General features: G+C 38.4%; 3 protein-coding genes across 7 annotated transcripts; 1 reads left to right on the plus strand and 2 right to left on the minus strand.

The window, feature by feature from the left end:
* Positions 1-395: 395 nt before the first annotated feature.
* LOC120242851 (artemin-like) lies at positions 396-2,718 on the minus strand. The gene is made up of 2 exons (XM_039248823.1): positions 2,399-2,718; positions 396-511 (listed from the first exon to the last, which is right to left on the minus strand). Exons 1-2 carry the CDS (start codon positions 2,639-2,641, stop codon positions 431-433), a joined length of 324 nt encoding a protein of 107 aa, XP_039104754.1. The 5' UTR covers positions 2,642-2,718; the 3' UTR covers positions 396-430.
* SSB (small RNA binding exonuclease protection factor La) lies at positions 2,197-12,413 on the plus strand. The gene is made up of 12 exons (XM_039248817.1): positions 2,197-2,322; positions 4,079-4,153; positions 6,162-6,265; positions 6,354-6,528; positions 7,414-7,521; positions 7,610-7,710; positions 9,337-9,408; positions 9,724-9,766; positions 10,147-10,287; positions 10,871-11,057; positions 11,386-11,517; positions 11,831-12,413. The coding sequence occupies exons 2-12, from the start codon at positions 4,088-4,090 to the stop codon at positions 11,920-11,922; spliced, it is 1,221 nt and encodes a 406-aa protein (XP_039104748.1). The 5' UTR covers positions 2,197-2,322; positions 4,079-4,087; the 3' UTR covers positions 11,923-12,413.
* METTL5 (methyltransferase like 5) lies at positions 11,923-19,537 on the minus strand. Of its 5 annotated transcripts, none has more exons than XM_039248820.1 (8): positions 19,441-19,537; positions 19,064-19,223; positions 16,692-16,806; positions 16,135-16,316; positions 15,337-15,419; positions 14,346-14,397; positions 12,420-12,487; positions 11,923-12,026 (listed from the first exon to the last, which is right to left on the minus strand). In XM_039248820.1, the coding sequence occupies exons 2-8, from the start codon at positions 19,170-19,172 to the stop codon at positions 11,988-11,990; spliced, it is 648 nt and encodes a 215-aa protein (XP_039104751.1). In that variant the 5' UTR covers positions 19,173-19,223; positions 19,441-19,537; the 3' UTR covers positions 11,923-11,987. The 5 variants fall into 5 exon arrangements, with proteins under 5 accessions (XP_039104751.1, XP_039104752.1, XP_039104749.1 ...); XM_039248821.1 differs by having other exon boundaries at positions 12,420-12,469; positions 19,432-19,537; XM_039248818.1 differs by having other exon boundaries at positions 19,432-19,537.
* Positions 19,538-21,302: the final 1,765 nt, after the last annotated feature.

Raw genomic sequence — 21,302 nt, forward strand, 5'->3', positions numbered from 1 at the left:
TTTAACTCAGCATTATGTTTATGAATTCCGTCAATGTCAATGTAGATAGATCTGGTTTATTTGTTTTTATCATTCTATAGTTTATTTTTCTTTGTTTAATTACAACACAATTTAGTTACCCATTCTAGTTTAGTGGAGATTCAGTTAATTTTCAATTCTTTGCATTTATATACCATGCAGCTGGGAATATTCTTGAACATGTTTTATTGTACATAGATGTGAAAATTTCCCTGGAATATGTTTTTAGGAGTGGACTTTGGGGCCATCAGTTATGCACATCACCCACTTGAGAGGATAATTACCAAGTTGCTGTCTAAAGTGATTGTGCTAAATTTACACCCAGAGAGATGGTCTTTTAGTTAGTATGTTATCCTATAAAGTTAAGCTATGAAAGAGATGGATATGAAAGAGAGAAAGTCTTCTTGGTGCCTTATCTGAAAAAATGAAGCTTCCAGGTGTGTAACCAGTAATCCATTTTCCCCAAAGGAAGTGGCTGTTTGGGGCTTGGCCTCTGGAAGAGAGTAGGAAGGGGAGGGAGGGAGGAGGGGAGAGAGAAGGGAAGGTGAGAGACTGAAGCAGGAGGGGAGGGGAGAGAGAGACTAAAGGACTAGGGACCCAAAAGGGACACTAAATAAATGTTCTGCAGTAAGTGTGGTTTCTCGTAGTGGACTGTAACCGCAGTTCTACCCAGATACTGTAGGGTATAAAGGAGCAGTTACATTTGTTTAGGTCCCTCAGTTTCTAGGCAGAGTCTGGATCTTCTTCTTTTTTTAAAAAATATTTTATTTTTGAGACAGGGAGAGACAGAGTGCAAGCAGGGGGATGGGGGGCAGAGACAGAGGGAGATACAGAATCTGAAACAGGCCCCAGCCTCTAAGCTGTCAGCACAGAGCTCCATGTGGGGCTTGAACCCACAAACTGTGAGATCATGACCTGAGCTGAAGTCGGAAGCTTAACGACTGAGCCACCCAGGCGCCCCCTGGATCTTCTTTTTATTCCCAGTGCTAAGCTCCATACCTACATACGTTAGTAGGTATGTAATAAATAGTCTGCTGAATGGATGAGTGAGAGTACCTTGACACGTATTTGATATGTTTTGTTAAATACCTAAATTCTCACTGTCTTGATCAAAAAAGAAAATTAACTTTTTAATTAAGTCTGGCAGAAAGTAGAGACTAGATAAGTACTGTACTTGATGAGTAAATAAAAGAGAACCTGATTATTTTGAATTAATACTACTTGAGTATATCTATTAATTTTTTTTCTGATTGTATTGATGCAATGTCTAGATTGAATCTGTAACTGCATTCCCCTCTCCCAAATAAATGTATTTGATCTATTTTTGGACTGCCAAAAAGACCTGAGATCACTTAACAAGGCTATTTCACCAATTTCACTTCAAATTTTCAAGAAAACTGAGGGGAAAATCAAGATTACCTCACCACAAGAAAAAAAAAACTCCTTCAGTGACTAAATTATCATGCAAAAAGTATACTAACAGAAAAGGGCTCTAGCAGAGGCAATAGATTTCTGCACTAGATGGCATCTTGGTCTTCTAAATTACTTTTTGTTTGTTTTAAATTAACATCATCTGCTCCTCCTATTATATGCCAGGCAGTTCCTAGCAAGGTACATGTTGTATCACGATTAATGCTCACAACTGTGAAGTAGGTCATATTTATCATTGGCCCCACTTGATACATGAGGGACAGAGAAGTTGATTAACTTAACCAACGAAAAACAGTCTGTAAAAAGGAGAGCCGTTACTTGAGCGCAGACAATCAGATTCCAGATTCCCAGCTCCTAAACGCTCTACTCTGTTGTTTTCTCAACTCTAAGATTCCTGAATCCTTGATTTTTAAAAAATTTCACTTGCCATTGTTTTGAGATATCTATAGTTTAGATATTCATACGGATCAAGTAAGACAAATTTTTTGAAAAGTATAATCTGAAAAAAAAGCTAAAACTTCATACTCATGAAGAGCCGAAGTAAGTACTGGAGATACAAACGTGGTCCAGAAATACTTAATATATATTTAATTTACCCTACCACCCTCCAATACCCGGCAGGTCTCTTCAACGCAATCTCCTCGGCGAGGGGGCGGGACTTCGCGGGCCGTGGGAGCCCAGGGCCGGCGCGCATACTCCTAGCGCTGCGCTCGCTCCGGCCTGGCTGAGGCCCCGCCCACTGGGCCGCGAGGGCTGCCGGGAAGGCCCCCATCTTCCTTAAGCGCGGTAGGCCAGCCAGCGGCGCTGGGAAGTGGGGACGTTGTCGCTGATAGTGTTTTTGTGGCGTGGCTCTGTGGGACCGGGGCCTTAAAGGTGAGCAACTCTAGGTGGCAAAAGAGAAGTACAAAAGGATCTGCTTTGCGTGGCTACGGCGTATTCCCTTCCTTACCGCCTCAAGCCAGGCTCGTCCGCTCCTCTCGGTCCGCATGTTCCGGGCGAGCGCCGCGTGGGCCGCAGCCGGAGGCGGCGCGCTGGGCTGGTAGCTGAGGGGCGCGGGCCGCGGCGAGGTGCAGAGCTGGCCCGAGGGGAGTGCAGGAGCCGGGGTTCCCCCGCACGTGCTGGGGCCGGAGCGAGCCAATGGTTGCTTCGGGACTGGGCTCCGGCGGGTTCTTCGGACGGAGGCTGCCGGCATTCCACTGCGTCTTTGACTTCCTACCTCCTCCGTGTTTCGGTGTCGCCGAAGGCGGACGTTTCGGGCCAGTGTTTCAGTCTCTGAGGTGGTTGGCTGTGGTTAATCGCCGGAGGCGCCCTTGGATCCCGTGGGACAAACTGGAGGTCGGGGAATGGGGGCCGCAGGTGTTCCTCTAGCGTCACCTCTCTAGGGTTTTTACACTTGATCTTTGTCAAAAGGCCGAGAAGCGATCTCTCTAGGGTTTTTAGTGTCCCTCGTTCACTCACGTCAAGTACTCTGTGCGAAGTGAGAAAGTGTAGGTAGTATTTCACTTCTAGTTGTACGTTCTGGAAAAGTATCTTATGAAATGCAGTTGCAAAATTGGGTAGGCCAGAGAAGCCTCATACAGACTGAACCCTTCTTTTCTCTCTCATCCTTTGCCTTGTAAGGGGCCCTAGATCGTAGTAATAACTTAGGAATGTAGGTTGTGGTCGGCAAACAGTGCATAAGATTGAGTAAATTTTGTGGTGGGATGGCACCATACCAGTACCTATTACAGGAGCTTCCATCGTGCATCCAGGTTATTGCATGGCAATTACAGTGTAAAAAGCGATACTTATAAGTGTACCCAAAGATAGTTCACTGGAATCAACTAATGGAATCTATCCTGATGAGTTCTTATAAATGTATTTTTGTAAATGTGGATGGCCGAGTGCTTCAATAGAACACCGGAGGCAAGTCATTTGAAGTCAGAAAACTTGGTTTGTGCTCCCTAGCAGCCTCACAATCTCCCTTTCTCCTTCAATGCCAGTGTCAGGGATGTGAAACAGGAAACTGGCTGTAAGACTAACCAATATATTGGTGAGGCATACCCTCAGCTTAACATTATTTTAGTGTCCCCAGATTCTTAAATTACTACCATGTGTTCCTTAACATACAGATTTTAATCTAACCCTGATGATAATATTTGATTTTCTTTCAAGTATCATTATGATATGTAATCTTTGCTGATACCAAGTTTTTGGTAAGTCAGCTATGAGTAATTTTAAAAGAAGCGCAACCCACACCAAACAAATAGAACTGAGATGGATAGAAATAAACTGACAGATGGTGATCTGCTTAAAGCTGGACATGTTGGTAAGTAGTTGAATGGAGTTTTTGCCCAAAGCTTTCTTGATCAGCTCAGTGAAGGTAACTACTGCTGTGTCACAGAGATGGAACCGTGATTTACTGAAAGGGTTGCAGATTATCTATAGCTTTTCAATGTTCCATCACTTATTCCAACATTTTCTTTTGCTGTAATTTGAGAATTGAGCAGAGAAATTGAACCTGTGAAATTAAAAATTCTTGATTTTTAAGAAAACAGTGTGATATTGATAATTTTAAAACATTCTTCTAGTCTTGAGTGGTATGTAAAAAAAATAATAACCTCTTTATGCCAATTTGGGAAATTTACAGATAGCCACAATGGCTGAAAATGGGGATAATGAAAAAATGGCTGCTCTTGAGGCCAAAATCTGTCATCAAATTGAGGTAGGATTCTTGTGATATTAAACTAAAAATGTGCTCTTTGAAAGCAAATGTAGAGCCTCAAAACAAATACAGAAAGAACGTTTACTGTGCTGACCTATTAAACCTGTGGTTTGTCTTTGATTCTTGGATTAGAAGAATTTATAATAGTGTAGAGTTTTGTATTAGTGGAGTCAGTTTATGAAATGCAAGACCTGCAAACATTTCAAAAAGTAACATTTAGACTAGTGTTACTTTTTTGCTTTAGTTCCCTAGTATATAAAGTGAGGATAATAATACCCTTCTCCTCCTAAGGTGGTTGTGAAGATTACATTAGTTAATGTGAAACATTCCCAAGAGTTCTTGGCACATAATGAAGTAAAAATTGTTTGTAAAGTACCTTCCCTGTTAAATAACACTTTACCTGTTTGAAGGCTTTAGTAGATTTTTCTGCCCAGTTAAGCTGAGTTCTTGGCTATTACAACTTTTAACAGTGTCTGTTTTCTTTCTTTAATGTTTATTTTTGAGAGGGAGAGAGTGAGGGGGGGAGGAACAGAAAGGGGGAAAGTGTCTGTTTTCTGTCTTAGCAGTTTTTTGAACTTAGGTATTGTATTTAAATTGAAGCTTTTCAGTATCAATAATTTAGGGTGTGTGGGAAATTTCCTCATAATGTTTTCTGTTCTTACTGAGGAACTTCAGATCATATTATTTGGTGTTTTTTGCAATTCTCAGAACTTTTCTTCTTAGGTTGAACTTCTCTGTCATTTAAAATGTCCTGTGCTACAACATCTTGTAACTAATTTCATTATACCTTTTGGGAAGAAAAATTACAAACTTTAGTTTAGTGTTTAGAAAGTACAAAGATGTGTATGGACAGAGTTAATGATGTCCCTTCCACAGTCAGCCACCTCTCAAATTCTGTTCTGTAGTAATCAAAGTTAAAAGCCTAATGAATACCCTTTCACACTTCGTGGTCAGTGCTCACACTAACATAGTTTTTTCTTTCCCTTTCCCCCATCAAACATGGGATGCATTTTGGGGGAGTAAAGTTTTGTGTCCTCAATAATTTACTCAGTCCCCTATTTGATGTAGGGTATTTCTAATTTTTTAGCTGTAACAGCTCCATGATGAATACCATTATACATAAATCTTGGTAAATATGTTTACTGATAAGAAGATGTACCAGCTCAAGGGTTATACACATTTTTTAAAACCTTTGGCACTTATTGCCAGTTTATATCTCTACCTCATGATCGTTTTTTCTCTGTGGTTAGGCCAGTACTAGGTAGTCCTGTTTTTAGAATTTTGGCCAGTTTGTTGAAGAATGCTATCTAATTGCTTTAAATTCCATTTCCTTGATTAATAATGAGGTTGAACTTTTATATGTTTGTTTATGTTACATTCTTAGTAATTTGTAATGTCCTTTATCCATGTTTCTATTAGGATATTCAGAGTTTTCTTTTCTCCCTTGATTTATAAGAATAATTAACAAACTTTTTTGTCTTTTAATTTTTATGTTACTTTTTGGCATTCTAACTAGTCATACCTGGGTCTTTTCATGTATAGTTTTTTATTTTTGTCTTTTTTGCTTTAATGCTGAGAAAGAGTGCCTTTATGCTTAAATAAACACTTGCCTATTTTTTTTAACTTTTAAAAATTAGAGTGATCAATCAGTTTATTTCAGTTCTTTTTATTTAACAATCTGTTCTTCACACACTGATTTGAAACAAGAGGCTTCTCATATACTTAATCCTTGACTATGTTTTTAAAGACTTGATAGTCTATTGACATATCTACTAATTACATTGTTTCAGTAATCAATTTTTAGTTTTATCTTTTTAATTTGTATTGTAAATGTTTCATTATAGTCTATTTAGGAGAAAATGTCTATTGCTTCTTTAGTAATGACATGTATTTTTAAAGAATAAAAGAACATGGTGATGTAATGGTAATTAAAAAAATAAAACAACAACTCCAGAATTGGGGGTCAATATTATACAGAGCTCTGAAATATAATGTAATTACCTTGCAGTATTATTTTGGTGACTTCAATTTGCCACGGGACAAATTTTTAAAGGAGCAGATTAAACTGGATGAAGGCTGGGTACCTTTGGAGATAATGATAAAATTCAATAGGTAAAAAACTTTTTAAAATCATCTTTAGATTTTTCTGTTAACAAGTGCTATCATAAAGTTTTACAATCCTTTCATATATATTCTTCAGGTTAAACCGTCTAACAACAGACTTTAATGTGATAGTAGAAGCATTGAGCAAATCAAAGGCTGAACTCATGGAAATAAGTGAAGATAAAACTAAAATCAGAAGATCTCCAAGCAAACCCCTCCCTGAAGTGACTGATGAATATAAGAATGATGTAAAAAACAGATCTGTTTATATTGTAAGTGAGCCTTTGACGCATTCAATTATATCTTAATTATATTTATTTAGAAAAACCATTTGGTAGAGTGGATAAGAATACTCAGGAATCATAGGTTTACCATTTACTGTGTGTTCTTGAGCAATGTTTTTAACTTGTCTGAGCCTTATCTTCATAAATGAGGATGATGTTTTTACTTTATAGAACTATTATGAGAATTAATGAAAAACCCATATTTACCACTGTACAAAATCTTGGGCATATTGTAAGCACCCAGTGCCTTAACGTCTGACTTATTGATAGCTAAACTTGATAGTAATTTTCTTTAGCATATTAATTTTTTAAGTAGATTTTTTTTTTCTGGAAAATTTCAGACCTTCAAAGGTAGATTGACTATATAATATAATGTACCATTATCCAACTTCAGTTACTAACATATGATTAATCTTGTTTTATCTGTGCCCCAAGTGGATGATTTTGAAGCAAATTCCAAATAAGTTAGTCACTTTTATTACATTGGAGAACCGTGGTTCTTTTTTTTTCTTTTTAATTTTTTTTAATAGTTTTTATTTATTTTAGAGAGAGAGACAGTGTGAGCAGGGGAGGGTCAGAGAAGGGGAGATACAGAATCTGAAACAGGCTCCAGGCTCTGAGCTGTCAGCTGTCAATGCAGGGCTCAAACCCACGAACCGCAAGATCATGACCCTGAGCCGAAGTTGGACACTTAACCAACTGAGCCACGCAGGCGCCCTGAGAACAGTGGTTCTTAACTAGAGCTGTTGTTAAATGTTTAAGAGACAGAGAAAGAGATAGATATGTATATCCTTAGCTTGGTTTCAAGACAAAATGAATTTCTTATGAATTGTATACCTGAGAAGTCATTTGTACATTGCTTCCTCTTCATAGAAAGGCTTCCCAACTGATGCAACCCTTGATGACATAAAAGAATGGTTAGAAGATAAAGGTCAAGTGCTAAATATTCAGATGAGAAGAACATTGCACAAAGCATTTAAGGTATGGTTGTATGATGTTACAGACTTTTTCTGGTTGAAAAATATATGGACATAACTTTTTAAAAAGAGCTTTCTTCCCTTTTCAATAGGGATCAATATTTGTTGTGTTTGAGAGTATTGAATCTGCTAAGAAGTTTGTTGACACTCCTGGCCAGAAGTATAAAGACACAGACCTGCTAATACTTTTCAAGTAAGCCTTTATGCTGATGTTTCTTTTGGCCACATAGTTATATGGAGTTGACACATTGAGATATAGAATTTGGCATAGCATCTCCTCTAAGGACAATATTTTTAGTATCTTTGGGCATTCCTTGATAAACACTTGAAATTTGCTCAGTGGAAACTACTAGTCCTTTAAGACCAAATATTTTTTAGTACCTTTTCATTGTTAGCAGTTAATAAAGATTAAGTTTTAGTACTTATTTTGCATCTAAAATGTATAATCAAGCTAGATAGTAAAATTTGGGCTTTTGGTGTGGTTAAATAATCCCTATACAATTTCTAGTCTGTTCTTATTTCTCATAGTCTATACATACCTATATTTGTTAGTATAAATGATTATTTAATATGGATTTGGATCATGTTTTTGAGAGAGAATGTGCATGCAAGGGAGGGGCAGAGAGAGAGAATCTGAAGCAGGCTCTATGCTCAGAACGAGCCCAGTGTGGGGCCTTAGTCTCAGGACCATGAGATCATGATCTGAGCCGAAATCAAGGGTCAGAGGTTTAACCTGCTGAGCCACCCAGGTCTTAGACCACATTCGTGTGTGTGTGTGTGTGTCAGTGTCAGTCAAAAGTTAGGACAAACCAGAGAGCGTGTGTGTGTGTGTGTGTGTGTGTGTGTGTGAGTGAGTGAGTGTCAGTCAAAAGTTAGGACAAACCAGAGAGCCACCCAGGTCTGAGCCACCCAGGTCTTAGACCACATTCGTGTGTGTGTGTGTGTGTGTGTGTCAGTCAAAAGTTAGGACAAACCAGAGAGCCACCCAGGTCTGAGCCACCCAGGTCTTAGACCACATTCGTGTGTGTGTGTGTGTGTGTCAGTGTCAGTCAAAAGTTAGGACAAACCAGAGAGCCACCCAGGTCTTAGACCACATTCTTTTTTGTGTGTGTCAGTGTCAGTGTCAGTGTCAGTCAAAAGTTAGGACAAACCAGAGAGCCACCCAGGTCCTAGGCCACATTCTTTGTGTGTGTGTGTCAAAAATTAGGACAAACCAGAGCGTTTTATGATAAAGTTAGGTCATTGTCCCCTACTTTTTCATTACACAGTCGTCTAAATGCCATGTACCAAATCTGGTAGACGTAGAGGTGCACTGTGATGAATCATTAAATCAGTGTTAATCCTCAAAAGTATTTTTTACTGTGATTTTCATAATTGGTCTTATTCTTGGGTTTCAGAGATTATAGAATTTTCTCCTTTTGTGAAAGTATCAGTGTAGAAAATTCTCTGAAACATTAAAGTATTTACATAACTTCTGGTTTACTTTTTTTCTATATATGAATGATAAAACCAGTATGAGATTGTTATGGATGTTGGGTTTCTTTTTGTTCTGAGATTAGATAGTAGTGATGGTTGTGCAATTCTGAATAGACAAAAAAACAGCACTGAGTTGTAGACTTTTAAAAGGTGTACATTTTATGGAATGTGAATTGGTTTTTAGTAAAGCTGTTATTAAAATAAGTAACTTCCTTGGCATCTTCTGAAATTTTAGGTAATTATGTTGATAGAAAAGATTCCTTCCCGTGCTTAAATCACTCAAAATAATTTATGGTCTTATCTGTGTTCTCATGAACTTAACCTCTATATTTGTGTTCTTTAGGGAAGATTACTTTGCAAAAAAAAATGAAGAAAGAAAGCAAAATAAAGTAGAAGCTAAATTACGAGCTAAACAGTAAGTACGTTGAGCCAGTCATTTTAATTCCTTAAAGCTTTTTTAGAGTTAGTGGTTCTGGGAAGTGGCTCTTGATGAGGAGTTCTGAAATGAGTAGCAGTAGGCTTCTCTTTTGCTGGTGAAACATTGAGATCTTCAGCTGCCTTGATAATCTGGGGGACACATTGTATTGCATTCCAGCCTTAAACAATGAGAAAATTTACTGACTGGCTTTCGTTACTAAGCAATGTGTGATCCTGTTTGAGGTTAACTTTATCAGAATTTGATTTTCTCACACACTGAAAGGAAACATTCTAACTAACATTTCTTTTGTAGAGAGCAAGAAGAAAAACAAAAGTTAGCAGAACATGCTGAAATGGTAAGTATTATTGGTATCCAAAGAAATCATTAAATCAAATTTATGAGAAAAAAAGTCAGGACTTTTTGAAGCATGTCTATAGATGTCATTGTACGAGAGTCATAGCCCAATAATATTTCCTAAAATCATGACTGATCTAGGGAAGTAACTTAATAACTAGATTTATATAATAACATACAGGTAAGTAAATATTACTTGTTGAAATTAAGTTAAAATCAAGCCATTGTAAGAATAGGGGATGACAGAGGAAAGTGCACTGTTAAACTACTTCAAAATAGGATTTTAATTTCTAGCTTTTTCCATGTATTAGGTATAGAGTGGTTTAAGGTGTTTGTGGTTGCTTTTAAGAAATTTCTTTGTTGCTTTGTATGTTTTTATAGAAATCTCTAGAAGAAAAGATTGGCTGTTTGCTGAAGTTTTCGGGGGACTTAGATGATCAGACCTGTAGAGAGGATTTGCACATCCTTTTCTCAAGTCATGGTGAAATAAAATGGATAGACTTTGTCAGAGGAGCAAAAGAGGTTTGGAAACATTCATATGCTTCTTAGCAATCAGTTAAAAACTCCATAGAAACTTAACCTTATTATTTTTCTTAAATGTTTATTCTTGAGCAAGAGGGAGACAGAGCACAAGTGGAGGAGGGTCAAAGAGAGGGAGACAGAATCTGAAGCAGTCTCCAAGCTCTGAGCTGTCAGCACAGAGCCTGATGCAGGGCTTTAACCCACGAACTGTGAGATCATGACCTGGGCTGAAGTCGGATGCTTAACCGACTGAGCCACCCAGGCTTAACTTTTAGAAGACAGTATTAGTAAAAACAAAACAATTCTCCAATTAATGTGTTGATGAAATAGTTTTTACTTATTTACTTTCCCTTTTGTTATTGCCATCATTGGATACGATGTCTGATGTTTTCTGAATTATGCTATGAATAACTGTTGGTATTAGTGACTGTAAGTTCTGTGGTAACTTCTTGAAGTTTAGTAAAATTCATTGAAACTGGTAATGGCAAGATTTGCAGAGTAGGAAAAATTACTTGAGCAAAGGAATTAACTATGGATCTAAAAACCTTAAGGGTGTGGCTTTTATTGTCTGTCTTTGGTATAGGGGATAATTCTTTTTAAAGAAAAAGCTAAGGAAGCACTGGATAAAGCCAAAGATGCAAATAATGGTAACCTACAATTAAGGAACAAAGAAGTGACTTGGGAAGTACTAGAAGGAGATGTGGAAAAAGAAGCATTGAAAAAAATCATTGAGGATCAACAAGAATCTCTAAACAAATGGAAGTCAAAAGGTCATTAGTCCTGTTTTTTTTTTTAATATTTTATTTCTGAGAGAGCGAGAGACCGCGTGAGCAGGGGAGGATGAGAGAGAGAGGGAGACACAGCATCCGAAACAGGCTCCAGGCTCTGAGCTGGCTGTCAGCACAGAGCCTGACGTGGGGCTCGAACCCACAAACCTCGAGATCATGACCTGAGCTGAAGTCGTACGCTTAACTGACTGAGCCACCCAGATGCCGCTGATTTGTCTTTGACTATTGGTTATTTTAACTCATTTGTTTGTTCAGAGGCATTGACAAGAAATTTAAAACATTTCTTAATGGACTCATTATGTTTCTACAGGTCGCAGATTTAAAGGAAAAGGAAAGGGAAATAAAGCTGCCCAGACTGGGTCAGCTAAAGGAAAAGTACAGTTTCAGGGCAAGAAAACGAAATTTGATAGTGATGATGAACATGATCAAAATGGTGCATCCGGTAAGTTTTTCTAAGCCCTTTGGTACTTTCATGAGAAATTATTTGTGGGAAAGGACAGCAGTGTGGGTTTTTCAACTTCTGTATAGTGACATTCTTGGACTATGATTTATCCAAGTTATCCTGTTTTACAAGTAGAAAACAAAGATGTTTGGAAGATAAGTTTAGAGAGCAGAAGATCTGTACTAAAGGAAAAGCCTTCTCCTTGGTGTTGGGAAGTTGTTTTTAAACAGAACTATTTTTGTTAATTATGCTCAGTATTAAAATAGAGTAATGCCTATATAGTGAACATAACAAAAATTCTGTTATTGTGTAGGACCGGCAAAAAGAACAAGAGAAGAAACAGACAAAGAAGAAGAACCTGCATTAAAACAACAGAAAACAGAAAATGGTGCTGGAGACCAGTAGTTTAGTAAAAAAATTTTTTTATTCATCTTAATTAGGTTTTAAGCTGCTTTTGTCTTTAGAGGCTTTTAAAAAGAAAACCGAATTAGGTCCACTTCAATATCCACCTGTAAGAAAGGAAAATTTTTTGTTGTTAAACTTGTCTTTTTTGTTATCCAAATGAGGATTTTTTTTAAATGTATAGTTCTGTTTGTGTTATTTCAAATGATTTAAATATCAAAAGATTCTTCCATTAAATTGCCTTTGTAATATGAGAATGTATTAGTACAAACTAATAAAATATGTACTATATAAAAAGCAAAAACCTAGTTCTTTATTTTTGTGTCTAAAGCATATGAGAAAAAATTTACTTAAAGCAAAATATTGGCTGTCTTCCCATAGATAATTATTCTATCTCCTGCTGGCTTTCTGTTTGTACTCGAGCAAGTTGATAACCCTGGAAACACTCCTTGAAAAGTTCTTCAGTACTGAATTAGATAAGCCAGAATCAAGAGACTTACTGATTTCTTTTTATGAAATTTGTATGATGCTGGCAGGTCATATCGCAACTCTATAAAACAAAAGCCATCTAAGAATAAAAATTACATTTCCAAACATTTACCACCCCTGACATATATACACATACATACATACAAAACATTAAGGAAGTACTTAAATTAGTCCTGCTAAGGAGAACATTATATATCCACAAGATTAGCTATGGCTAACTGAGGTTGGCATTTCTGCTATTTTGGTCATTTATACCATAATTTGAGGTTATGGGGAAGAGTTTGAAAGGGTAACAGTTGGGGTGACTTAGTTAAGCATCTGACTTTAGCTCAGATCATGATCTCATGGTTTGTAGGTTTGAGTCCCATCTTGGGCTCTGCGCTGACGGCTCAGAGCCTGGAGCCTGCTTCATATTCTGTGTCTTCCTCTTTCTCTGCCCCTCCCCGTTAGCATTCTTTTTCTCTCAAAGATGAATAAATGTTAAAAAAAAAAAAAAAAAAAGGATAAGAGTTGAACAAAAGATAGTACCTGTTTTTAATTTCCTAATAATCTATAGCTAGCAATCATAATCATGCTTATTTTAAAAACTTCTTGTCTGGATTTTAGTATTGGTAGTAAGTAGCTAATTATTTTCCTACTAAGCTCTCAAATGAAAATACATTTTTCATATTCTAAGAAATAATGTAGGTTCTCCAAACTTAAAACTTTTAGAGGGATGGCAATGAGATGGCCTATCCTTCACGTTTTCCAACATAAATTCTAACTATAGGCTACAGCTCTCAAATTTTAATGTACAGTCCATCATCTTCAAATAAAATCTTTTTGAAATGCATATTTCAGTAAGTCTGGGTGGACTCTAGAATTATGCAAGACTCATCTCCCAAATAATGTCAATAGTATGGTCCGAGGACAATATTTGGAGTAGCAAGGCAGTGGCTTGGTATACTTGGAATTGTTTTAACGTGCTCCAGGTTGCATATTATAGTACCTTAAACTAGGTATAGAATGACCATATTAGGAAGATAGGAAGACTTTTTACGTTACTAATTACTATGAATAACACGATCTAGTTACATGGTTAACACCACAGTGCTAATCCTGGTCATCTTATATCAAGAATATTACCCCTTATTCTTACTTCAGGCCTTCAGAATTATTTGGATTTATAGTTAGCTCCTAGTTATAGGTTCTTCCCATTTTGATGTTTGTGAATATTACCCAATTTACTAATAAAAATGTATCAAACATTTACTTACAGCATGGGTGATTTATATCCAATCCCCTACTAAAAGAAAAAAGCTTTATGTTCTTTGACTCCAGGGATCATTAGAAATTTGAAACAGGAAGGTAATCTGGGCACCTGGGTGGGTCGGTCAGTTAAGCATCTGACTTTGGCTTGTGATCTCACAGGTTAGGAACCTGAGCCCTGTGTCAGGCTCTGTGCTGAAAGCTCAGAGCCCGGAGCCTGATTTGGAGTCTATGTCTCCCTCTCTATTTGCCCCTCCTCTGATTGTACATGTGACGTGTTCTCTCTCTCTCAAAAATAGAGACATTTAAAAATTTTTAATAAAAGATAATGAGGCATGATCTGGTGGTACTTTCCATGAATGGATTTCAAACAGATCTGACTCCCAAGCCCAAGCTCTGAAGTTACTATGATGCTATATATTGTTCTGAGCCCAGAGTGACAAAATAGTTGGGTGCTATTACAAATTTTCAGTAAAATGCATAAATTGGGACAGTTTTAAGCAAATACTTCTACCCTGCCTTTGCTTCATTTCCAACCTATTACCTCATTTCCATTACCCATTACCTCATATTTTGCCAAACAGAAAACATGTTCTTTGATATCTGTATACAAATTCTTGTTGGGCTAATGTATATTGTCCTTAAGTAATTAGGATTTAGATTTGTGAAGAACTTAAAAATTGTCTTACCTGCAATAATATCTATCTTGATTTTCCATTCTGTAGCTTTCTTTTGAATATGCTGAAGATAAAATGTTAATGTGAGCTGGTTTTTAAAATAAGTTTTTGAAAATTGCTTTATTGCTAATACTTCATATTAAGTTTTCAAGATTTTAAAATTTCATTAGACCCTTAAAATATTTTCAACTGGATAGGTAGTATTTTGAAAATAAGAAACCAAGCTATTTCTATACTATAAGAGTAGAGGTGAGTGCAGCAGTATAGGTGGTAAAGCTGAATTCAGGTACTTTGACTAAGATAACACAGGGAATCCATAGTCTGGATTTGAACCGAGGCAGTCTGGTCTACAGTTTGTCCTTGATCACTATGTTATATTGACAAAAAATATACCCAGTGTTCCAGAATACATCTTTTTTTTTTTTTTTTTTTTTTTTTACAAATAGTTTATTGTCAAATTAGTTTCCACATAACACCCAGTGCTCATCCCCACAAGTGCCCTCCTCCATGCCCATCCCCCCCTCCCCCCCACATCCATCAGTAGAATACATCTTATATACTCCCATATGTTACATGCTGGCAAGAAAAAGAATGGAAGAGGTAGGTTCTGAACTCACATCAGTTTAGCTCCAGGCTCAGTGTTCTTAAAACTGAGGTCTTACTGCCTCCCTCATGCACACAAAGGGACAATGAGACTACCAGGACTTAGCAAACTAGGACATATTATAACTGTAATTATACCACACTTCTCTACTCCTGAATGATAGTCTCCTTCCTGGTAGCAGTTCCTGCCTGAGCAAATCTTTCACAAAAGGAGTTACGTAAGGCTGAAAGAAAGTTAATCACAAATGCTAGCTAGTTAAAGAGAAAAGTCAGTTTCTAAGCGCCAGATGTTTAAAAAGGTCAGGAGAAATACATACTTTGGTAATCGGTATTCACAACAAATATTTAAAAACACTGTCATGAATTTTAAATTAACAATATCATGATGATTTGAACTTACATCTCTTGTGGAGGATTTGTGTAAAGAGTACACTGCTGTTCTTGCCATTTCCAAAGCAGTCTTCAGAAATGCCATATCTGTCCCTGTTAAGATAGAAAAAGCTCCTATTTACAATATATATCCATATCAAAATAGAAGACTAAATGACTACCATGTATTAAAAAAATTTTTTTTTTGCCAAATTCCACAATAGACACTTCAAATTCTTCCTGTAAAAAGACAGGATAAAATAAGTAAAATATCAAATATCTTTTAAGGTGGATAGAATTTAAAACATTCAAAAGAAGTATAACAGCCTTCAGAGGATTATAATCATTCATAAGGGTTAGGTAAAACATTCTTGAAAGCACAGTATAAATAGTCTAAATGAATAAAAAGACTTCATTTAGTACATATAGATGAAAAAAAATTGAAAAACTCAATTCCTTAGCCATGCATTAAAAAACTGAAATTGTACTAATTATACAGGTAAGAGATTATTTAATGAATAGTGATAAAATCATTTAGTCCAAACAATCGATAAGAAAATGACTTTTATTCTTATTATTTTCTTAAATGTTTATTTTTGAGAGACAGAGCATGAGTGGCAGAGGGGCAAAGAGAGGGAGACACAGGATCTGAAGCAGACTTCAGGCTCTGAGCTGTCAGCCCAGTGCCCGATGTGGGGCTCAAACTCATGAACTGTGAGATCATGACCTGAGCCAAAGTCAGACGCTTAACCAAGCGTGTCCCAAGAAAATGACTTTTAAAACTTGCTTTTCTACAAATACATTAGTACACTTGATTCATGTTACTAACCTTTATTATGTTTGGTCCCAAAAGGAGGATTCATAATTACTGTATCAAAAGACTTGGACATTCTTTTAGATAATGAGCATACATCACATTGAACCATGTCAACATTTGTTAACTCAAACTCCTCCACATTCTTATTAAATATTTCCAGTGCATCTTCATCTATGTCAAATCCAACACACAACCTATAATACAAAACACACACAAAGAGTGACTGCTTATAGCTCTCAAGTCAAAACAATGACAAAATCAAAACCATATACCTTTTTAACCCAACTGGCAAAGTAAGAGGGAGTATTGCCTTTCAACAACATGATTTCCCAACCTGGCAAGGGTTGGAAACTCAGGTGTGTATAAAAGAGAGGCATCTGATAGCTGTTACTGTTTTGTGTTTTAATTTTGTTGTCGTTGTTCTGCTCCTTCAAAATGTACTCTCAGTATCAGATTCTTGCTCCACTCATCTCATACTGTAGAGTCTCATAAATATAATTCCGTTAATTTTACTTAAGTTTCTCATTAAGGCTATCCTATACCCAAACATTATATACAGGATCACCTACCCGGCTCCTAACATTGCCGTTCCAATGCTAAGAACTCCACAACCACATCCTAGATCTGCAACCACTTTATTTTCAATGTCATCATATGTATTATGGATTGTATACAGCATACATGCTAAAGATTAAAAAAAAAACACATATTAGGAAATAAGAGCAAGTTGATAACCAAAATCTAATTCATGTAAATGACTACCATAATTTCTTGTTTTGCATTGTTCCTCCCCCAAATGGTGTTCCAGATTATTTTAAAAAAACATACAGTATAACACCTTGGTATGTAGTAAGAGGCCTCACAAAGAATAATAATGCATACCACTGGCTCCCAAAAACTATTCTGCTGACAACACCCAGAATGAGAAAACTTCAAAATAGAAACATAAGGTTAAAAAGTTTTGTTCCTCAACCTGTTGAAAACATTGGCATATACACATTTACATCAGTTCTTTCTTTGATGTTGAAATATTTCTGCAAGGATGGTAAGAGTAAATAGGTTTTAAAAATATCTTTGTCAAAATATCAACTTGGCAACCCTGTAACAGTCTCTAAAACTGTTTTGAAATTTTACTGATCTGTGAATTCTGTAAGTTTGGGAACCACTAATATTGAACAAGCATTAACATTAAAATGGCACAGAACTTTTTGGCAACAAGGTTGTCACTAGAACACAGGTACCCTAAGTTCAAGATAGAATGGGAAAGGAGAAGTCCTATATCTACAATATAGCTTTTAGACACACATACTCATGATCTATATCTCTGTGCATAATCTACTAATGAGAACTGATAAGAGAACTGAGGAGCATAGCAAAAGCTGCTGAGATCAGAAAGCAATCTTTCAAATACACAAAGATGTGGGATGTATACTAAAAGTTAAGCATGAGTAACACTACTGATCTCTCCCTGTGGATATATGAACCCAGCAAGAATACTGGCCATCACTGATATCCTAGGATCCAGAGGTTTTATCAAAAACAGTTAGAGGGATATATCAGTCTGACTGCTGTCCCAATTACTGCTGCAGGTGTTAGTGACTTTGAAGAGGGTATCTCAAAGAATTAGTACATCCATGTGCATGGTACACTGTGGGTATGAAACATGGGTTAAAAAAAAATTAGACTTCACTAAGAAACCCTATAGCCAGAATACGTTAAAGAAGTAATCTAGGGGCACCTGGATGTCTTAGTCAGCTAAGTCTCTGACTTCAGTTCAGGTCATGATCTCACAGTTCATGAGTTTGAGCCCCACGTCAGGCTCTGTGCTGACAGCTCAGAGCCTGAAGTCTGCTTGAGATTCTGTGTCTCCCTCTCTTTTTGCTCCTCCCCTGCTCATACTCTTTCTCTATTTTTTTTAAAAAAAAAAAAGTCATCTAAATTGAGAGGACAGGTTTTACCCTGACACAGTTTTGTGCCAGTGTGGTTGGAATTATGACAATAAGTTGTAGTTAAGTGCAGGTATGCATGTATTTTCCTTGATTTTCATTGGCTACTTAGAAACAGAACTATGTTGGAGCTGGCAGGGATTCCCAAATTAATTTTCCTTAGACCTCCTTAGGGACTCTGGTAATAGGTTTACTAAACATGAATGTGTTTTCCTGTTTCCTCCTGTACTCCCAGTATCAATCTCTTGTATCAACACTGATGATTCTGGGTCATTAAAAATTGAAATGCAGCCTCATCTTTTTTTTTTTTTTTTTTTGAGATAGAGCAGGAGTAGGGGAGGGGCAGAGAGAGAGACACAGGATCTGAAATAGGCTCCAGGCTCTGAGCTGTCAGCACAGAGCCTGACGTGGGGCTCAAACTCACGAACTGTGAGATGATGACCTGAGCCAAGGTCAGACGCTTAACCGAGTGAGCCACCCAGGCACCCCAAACACAGTCTCATCTTTATAATACCTATTCTGCATTTGTTAAACTCAGTCCTTTGGCTACAAACCCTAGTATTCATTCTAGGGTGGAGTATAGTATAGGAATCCTTGCACTGGCAATTCGTTGCAATAGAAAATTGATCCTTACTTAGCAAATGTTTACTGAGCTCCTAACTAAGTAGCAGAAACTCTTCTAAGCACTGGGAATTGTGTGAACACGACCGACAAATACTCTGGCCTCAAGGAGTTTATGGTGTAATGAGAGAAACAAACATTAAAATGATGTCTGACAGTGTTAGGGGGTGTGCAGAAAACCAAACAGTGAAACAGAAAAGGGGGAGGGCTGTCTTTAGCTGCGGTGTCAAAACAGTCCTCTCTAACGTGAGGAGGAGTCTCAGAGTAGAATTCCTCTAGACGCTGTTTGTATTCAAATAACTTCTATTTTCATTATGGAGTAAGTAGACAGGACTAACCCGGGGAAACAAAGACCTGGTCACCAGCCGCCCTACCTGCAATGTGCGGCCTGGTCGGGTACTGTTCTAGAAGTAGCTTGGGCTTTTCGAATCCATCCACTTGTTGCAGGCGACTTTCTAGTTCCTTAAGCCTTAGTTTCTTCATTTGTTTGTTTGTTTTTAAAGTGTGGGCTCGCAGGACTTACCGGCACTGGATCTGCAGAGAAACCCATTTACCCTGCATTTCCCCCCCCCCCCTACCCCGTCCCGTCCCCACCTCCACCCCCACCCCTTATTCAGCGCCGCAGGTCGAGCCAGGAGGCAGGGAGCAAGCGCACACCCAGCCCGGGAGGTTCGAGCTTCCCTTCCAGCGCCAGCGGTAGGCGGAGGCTGGGGCCAGCCTCCGATCCGCCCCCTGGGCATACGGAGCCGACCTCGGGCCTCTTGGAGACCCGCAGCGGCTCCGGCCTGAAGTCAACGCGAGGCTCCTCGCGCCGCGTCGGGGTTCCTCGGGAGACTGCCTTCGCCTGGCACGGGGCCGGAAGCGCTGCCACGCACGCGCGCCGGGGTCCGCTGCCCAGCGGCCCCGCGCAGAGCTGCAACCGCTGCCCCGCGCACGGGTTCCGCTGGCGACCCCGGAGCGTCACTCGTGCCTCTCGCGGCCGGGTCTTCAAGCCGGGTAGACCTGTCCCTTCTCCGAGCTGCGGAACCAGACCCCGCCGCCTGTCACAGGCCCAAAACCCTTTCCTTGAGTACCTGCAGGCCCTCAAAGGATGGGGGGAGGAAGAAGGTGAAAGCGAGGGTCAAAGTCACGGTCGCTTTGTGTTAATACCTGGTTTGGCTCTTCCTGTCTCCGGTCTCAGGAGGCCCGACTTAAAAAGTAACAATCTCCATTCACTTTTGCCTCCTTGGCCAGTCACATGCCCTCCTTTATTTTACATTTGTTTCCCCCTTTTTAGGTCACCTGTGTTACTTAACCCCAACACTCACGGGGTGGTGATGTTAGAGAAACCTAAGGAAGAGCGTTTAAATGAAGGAATGGATTAGTGTGTCAAATGCTGGGAAAGGGCCAGCTTTCGTAGACTAGAGGCAGACACCAAGTTGTGGTGGATTGTGAAACGAACGGAAGTTTAGGAATTAGAGCAAATGTGAACAATTGCTAAGAAACGGCACTATGAAAAGAGAATGGTTGGTGCTAAGTAAGGTTGGGAGGTTTTGTTTTGTTTTGTTTTTTTAACGGTAGCAGGAGACATGAGCACACCTAAATTCAGGGAGGATAGCGCTTATAGAAAGACAGGCATTTAAAATGCAGGAAGGAAGGACGCCTGAGTGGCTCAGTCAGTTGACCATGGGACTGCAGCTCAGGTCTTGATCCTCGGTCTGTGAGTTGAAGCCCCAAATCAGGCTCTCTGTTATCAGTGCAGAGCCTGCTTTGGATCTTCTGTATCCGCCTGCTTCTGTCCCTCCTCTCTCTCTCTCTCTCTCAAAAATAAACCATTAAAATAGAAGAAAGCTACTGGAAGGAGTTAGGGTCCTGCAAAGATAAGATCCTGTGCCGAAGCGAAAAGATTGCCTTTAATCTGGAGAATGAACATTTTTCATTATTGAAGGGAAACAAAAGGAGTGGATGGATGAGAATGGTTGAGGATGAACTAGAGAGAGTGGTCTGAAGCTGCTATATCCTATGAATAGTAAAATTCAAAGTTTCCGGTTATGAAGATTAAAGGAGTTAATATATATAAAGTTCTTACTGTATAAAGTTACCACATAAAGTTGTCACATTACAAATGTCCAGTAAATGTTAGCTGGTGGTGGTGGTGGTGGTGGTGGTGATGGTATCTGTTGAGTAAAGAGGTGGAGCCAAATGAAGCATGGAAACTAGCCAGGTGTATGGAAGTACAATGAATTCGTCTGAAGTTGAAGGCATTTTTTTCCTATTTTTTAAAAGATAAAGGTTTTATTTTCAGATAATTGTAGATTTATATATAACCATAAAAAATAGTACTTAGAGGCCCCTGCGTGGTTTAGTTGGTTAAGCATCAGACTTCAGCTCAGGTCATGATCGCATGGTTTGTGAGTTTAAGCCCTGCATTGGGCTCTGTGCTGTCAGTGCAGAACCCACTTATCCTCTGTCCCCCACCTCTCTCTCTGCCCTTCCCCTGCTCATTCTCTCTCTCTCTCTAAAAAATAAACATTAAAAAAGTAATACTTAGAGATCCTGTGTATCTTTTCCCCAAGTTTCTCCCAATAATTATATTTTTGCAAAATTATAGTACAGTATTACAACTAGGATCTG

This window comes from Hyaena hyaena, unplaced genomic scaffold, assembly GCF_003009895.1.
Source record: "Hyaena hyaena isolate Hyena2069 unplaced genomic scaffold, ASM300989v1 scaffold_317, whole genome shotgun sequence".
NCBI lineage: Eukaryota > Metazoa > Chordata > Mammalia > Carnivora > Hyaenidae > Hyaena > Hyaena hyaena.

What these genes read in the sequence shown, in the direction of transcription:
- LOC120242851 (XM_039248823.1), bottom strand. Translation starts at nt 2,641, where the DNA reads ATGCCGGCAGCCTCCGTCCGAAGAACCCGCCGGAGCCCAGTCCCGAAG. An exon ending in GACGAGCCTGGCTTGAGGCG is followed by an intron (nt 512 to 2,398) that starts GTAAGGAAGGGA and finishes ACTCTCTTCCAG; the next exon opens with AGGCCAAGCCCCAAACAGCC.
- METTL5 (XM_039248820.1), bottom strand. Translation starts at nt 19,172, where the DNA reads ATGAAGAAACTAAGGCTTAAGGAACTAGAAAGTCGCCTGCAACAAGTG. An exon ending in ACGGCAATGTTAGGAGCCGG is followed by an intron (nt 16,317 to 16,691) that starts GTAGGTGATCCT and finishes TTTGTATTATAG; the next exon opens with GTTGTGTGTTGGATTTGACA. An exon ending in ACAAATCCTCCACAAGAGAT is followed by an intron (nt 14,398 to 15,336) that starts GTAAGTTCAAAT and finishes TTTTATCTTCAG; the next exon opens with CATATTCAAAAGAAAGCTAC.
- SSB (XM_039248817.1), top strand. Translation starts at nt 4,088, where the DNA reads ATGGCTGAAAATGGGGATAATGAAAAAATGGCTGCTCTTGAGGCCAAA. An exon ending in CATTGCACAAAGCATTTAAG is followed by an intron (nt 7,522 to 7,609) that starts GTATGGTTGTAT and finishes CCTTTTCAATAG; the next exon opens with GGATCAATATTTGTTGTGTT. An exon ending in GCTAAATTACGAGCTAAACA is followed by an intron (nt 9,409 to 9,723) that starts GTAAGTACGTTG and finishes TTTCTTTTGTAG; the next exon opens with AGAGCAAGAAGAAAAACAAA.